Source organism: Carlito syrichta, unplaced genomic scaffold (assembly GCF_000164805.1).
Source record: "Carlito syrichta isolate Samal-C Ts95f unplaced genomic scaffold, Tarsius_syrichta-2.0.1 Scaffold305221, whole genome shotgun sequence".
NCBI lineage: Eukaryota > Metazoa > Chordata > Mammalia > Primates > Tarsiidae > Carlito > Carlito syrichta.
Genome location: NW_007249317.1, coordinates 159,121 through 163,244, shown reverse-complemented (window position 1 = coordinate 163,244; position 4,124 = coordinate 159,121). Strand labels below are relative to the sequence as shown.

General features: G+C 43.6%; 1 protein-coding gene across 1 annotated transcript; it reads right to left on the bottom strand.

Annotated features, from left to right (window-relative positions):
- Nucleotides 1–1,620: 1,620 nt before the first annotated feature.
- KCTD12 (potassium channel tetramerization domain containing 12) lies at nucleotides 1,621–4,124 on the bottom strand (the record flags this gene model as incomplete). Its single annotated transcript, XM_008061363.2, has 1 exon — nucleotides 1,621–4,124. A coding segment is annotated over one exon (465 nt), but the record flags the coding sequence as incomplete, so codon positions are not given.

The following is a 4,124-nucleotide window of genomic DNA, read 5'->3' as shown; positions in this document are numbered from 1 at the left end:
TGAAAAATTCCAATAAAAATTGGAATGTATTATGAGTACTGCCAATTGCCCATTTTGTCTGAGTATTCACAGATTATGCACTTCCTCAGAGAAGTATATATATATATGGTTTGAACGAGAAGACAATTTTGACTAGTATTATAAATTATCACCTTGTGATCAATCCAAAAAACCAAATAAGAAATACAAAAATAATGGTATTGAAAGAAAAAAAAACTTAAATCTCACACTTTCAAGGAACATTTTCCACAGTATCATCTGAAAAATAAGAATGAAAATGGTTCATAGTCTACATGTATTAAAAAATAAGCATGTGCAAAAAGCACGAAACAGGGTACCTGTTTTTTTAACTACCACTGTCAACAACTCCTTTTTAAAAAAATTAATTTAAAAAAAGTCAAATGTCATTCAGCTATATTTATGAATGTCAAATGGTAATTAGAGCAACATATGTAAATGCATGCCTCTGAGTCAGATTAATGCAGTCATAGTTGTCTTAATAATTTATGACGTTCTCTCAGGTTGTTTGAATGTTGTCTTTGGAGGGCTGATTCAAATGAACCCTCAATACTCACATTCAGGTTCATAAGTGACTACCAGCTCTCCATCCAGGCCACTCAGTAGATCTCAGAGGCTCTTTGTGTGGTTCAAAAGCATATGGAGGGGAAGGGATCTAAAGGCGCTCGTGCCAACCATCCTACCTCTCTTATACTATCTCCCCGATGCAAAAAGAATTTCCTACCCAGCCTCTACTTTGGACTAAAAGGAGAAAGTTTTCATATATCAACTTCAACTCTAGAGGAAGCGACCATCCCTAGAAAAAAGAGGTCAGTTTACAATCCCTAACCATTAAATTCCCAGTCTTTCAAATAATCTAGGGGGTGAGGGACAGCAAGGGTATGATGGGGTGGGAGTGAGCAGGATGCCTAAGTACAAGACCATGGACTAGTTCAACTCAAAGTTTTACAAGACAACATTCATAAGAGTGGCAGAGACAAAACTTTAGCAGTTTCTCATGGCTCCTAGGGTTGAGCAGATTTTGATGAGAAAATCAGAATCACTGAGTTTTGCCATCTGTCAGTGGTTTTGATCTGTCCTAAGATGTTCTCAACCATGTGCTTTTTGTTGAGCATTCTATCAGAATGCCAGATGGGGTAGAGAAATCTCTGTTGACACTCACTTTTGGCTTGTGAGCAACAGTCCTAAATCATTTCAGGATTGAAACAGAGATAAGTTCTGCTGCATTACCTAGTCTGAGACCAAACAACAGATAAGCAAACACAACTTCCTAGATTTCTGCTTCCATTTCCCCTACAATTATAGACTTCGTATATAAAGCTAACTTTACTTTTCTAAAAATGCAACTAATATAAAGACTTCAAATCTTTTTCATTCCCAACTAAAAAAATTAGTGGATTAAAAATACAGGTACCTTGATTTTAAGTAGACAGTTAACAGGCATATGATTCACATACAATATCCAAGCAAACGAGTATGCAGCAAACTCAGTTTTACAATTATGATTTTTTTTTTCCTAACCCAATTTCCCCATAGACAAGGATGTAAGAAACGCATCAAAACATGTTGCTTTAGTATATACACCAGTTGATGCAAATATAGGGGGTAAATATAGGAAATTTTATAGCATTAGTAAACGAATTAAAAAACTAAATGATTCGTGTAAAATGTTTATATATGGTATATACAGATTGGATCACAGGAGTCTAAGAATAAAACTGTTCCAATTTGTAACATCTGTATGGACATAGTAAGATACAGTACAAGATTCATTTTTAAAAAGAAGGGAAAATAGCACTAATTTAAACACTGAAAACAACTGTTACAAAATCTTTAAAAACATACTTTAGAGAAAGATGCTGAAATAAACAAAACAAAATAGAAAGGCTTCTCCGTCATCACAGAATATCCACAGGATGCCTCGCAGCATGAAGCCTGACGAGGTTCATTTCCCTTCACTTATGGTGTACATAGGATAATCACTGGGAATTGATTCCATGTAAGAATAAAGGCGTAAGGCAACCAGGTCTCCTTCTCTTTCTGTCGTATTTACCTAAAACACCATTTTATTGCTCAGCTCACTTTTAAGTACTTATTTGCCTTCATGTTAAAAGATTCCATTTTACAGCTATCTACAGATGGTCAGCCCTTGGTGCTTAGAGTTCTCTGCAGTTCTGTCATTTGAAAAGATTCCACCTTAACTTCAAACAAACTGCTTGAGAGAGGTGGCATTTTCGGGTTTTCAGTTGTGCCCAGCTGTCAACATCTGCTGGGCTTGGAAAAAATCAGGATTTTTAATAAGAGATCTTACATCTCAGTAACCAAAATCAAACTTATTTTTGCTCAAGTAAATAGATTGTAAAATCAGGATTTATAATCAACAAGAGAATAAAATTTCTAAAACTAAAACCCTACTGGGCAACTCTTTGGTTAGGTTATATAAGTATTAGCAACTTCTAAGTTTAGGACTCAAAACAGTTAGTTCAACAAACTGCCAGTTAAGAGTAGGCCTGTTATTAATCTTTATAAAATGCTTGGCATGTTTGCATTTACTATTTCATATTTTTAAAATGTGCATGTATTCAAACGGATGGTACAAACTTCCAGCTTTCAAACAATACATGAGTATGTCTGCTCCTCCCTTCCCACCCTTTCTATCCTTCCTCCCTCCCCACCCACCCCCCACCCCCAAGTCTTAGAGCTAAGGAAGGTCCTACTGCCATTAACTGCAAGAATATAGCTTTCCTAACACCCACGACGTGCACTACAGTCCAGCTCCCTACAGTTACTGCCAGGCGACTTCCAGCAGCGCTTGGAGACCTGAGCAGCCTTGCCCTCTTAGGGGGCAGCGCCCTTTCTCCCTCTTGGCAGTAACGGCTGCCAAGTGAATCCGTGGAACAGGGGCTTCTGGCGACCAGCCGCTGAAAAAAGGCGCTTCAGCAGGCGGGAGGATCACTTTCTATAAGCCTAAGCCACAGCCGAAGGCCCTTTGTTCCGTGTGGAAAGACAGGATCTTTCACTGCACAAGTTACCTGTAACTTTTCACAACTTGATTCATTTACAGTCACTGAACCGCCTCCATGGGCTCCTAATTCCAGAATCAGAGTCTCTCAAATAGCCTCCTAAAACTCTACTTTCAAAGAGGGTCAAAAACACGGTATAATGACCTTTTAAAACACTAACTATCCCCAGACAGTGTTATCAATTCTGATCTCTTATACCGCGAATGAGTCATAAAGGCTCGAGATTTCAAGGAATCTTCTACACACTGGACACGGTCCGATCAGGTTCAATCATTCTCAGGTACTTGGTGACTTTGTGGCCACACTGCCCCACCACATCCAGACTGAAGGCCCATCTGGGTGAGGGGTGGTTTGAGGCAAGGAGTAAAGGAAGCGTTGGGTGGGGGGTTCGTCTGGGTTCTCTCGGTTAACGGGGTCCAAAGAAGACGAAGAAGCCGAGAGGATTTGCGGCTGCAGGTTCTGAAGTGGGAAGCGGGGGCGGACGGGTCCGGCCCAGCTACTACGGGAGAGGGAGATGAGGGGGAGCCAGGGGACAGAGGAGGGGACAGGAGGATCTGTAATCCTCTCTCGGGCAGGAAGCGGGGAGTGGGCATCGGAGTGCGAGGGGGTCTGGGGAGCTCACTCCCTGCAGAAGACGTACTCGGTGTAGCTGGTCCAGATCTTGTCCTCGCTCTGGTCGGTGCTGCTGGCAAAGGCGCAGGTGCCCGTGGAGCTGCACGCCACCATGTGGAAGCCCGAGTCGGACAGCTTGTCGAAGGCCTGCTCCAGGAAGTTGAACTTGAGGTAATAGCGCGAGGTGTAGCGCTCCGGCGGCCGGTCGGGGTCCCGGCTCTCGTTCAGGGTGTCCCCGAACACCTCCTTGGCCAGCGACGTCTTGCCGCACACGGTGATGCGCGCCACCCGCCGGAACTTGGCGTCCGCCTGCGCGTCCCGCCCGATGGGGTAGGAGCCGCGGTAGCCGATGGGGATGTAGCCGGAGCGCCGGCCGCCGTCCAGCGACTGGGACGGCGTGAGCAGCGGGCCCGCCGCGCCCCCGGACGGGCTGCGGCTAGCCAGCTCCAGCGTGGGCGACGGCGCCCCGGC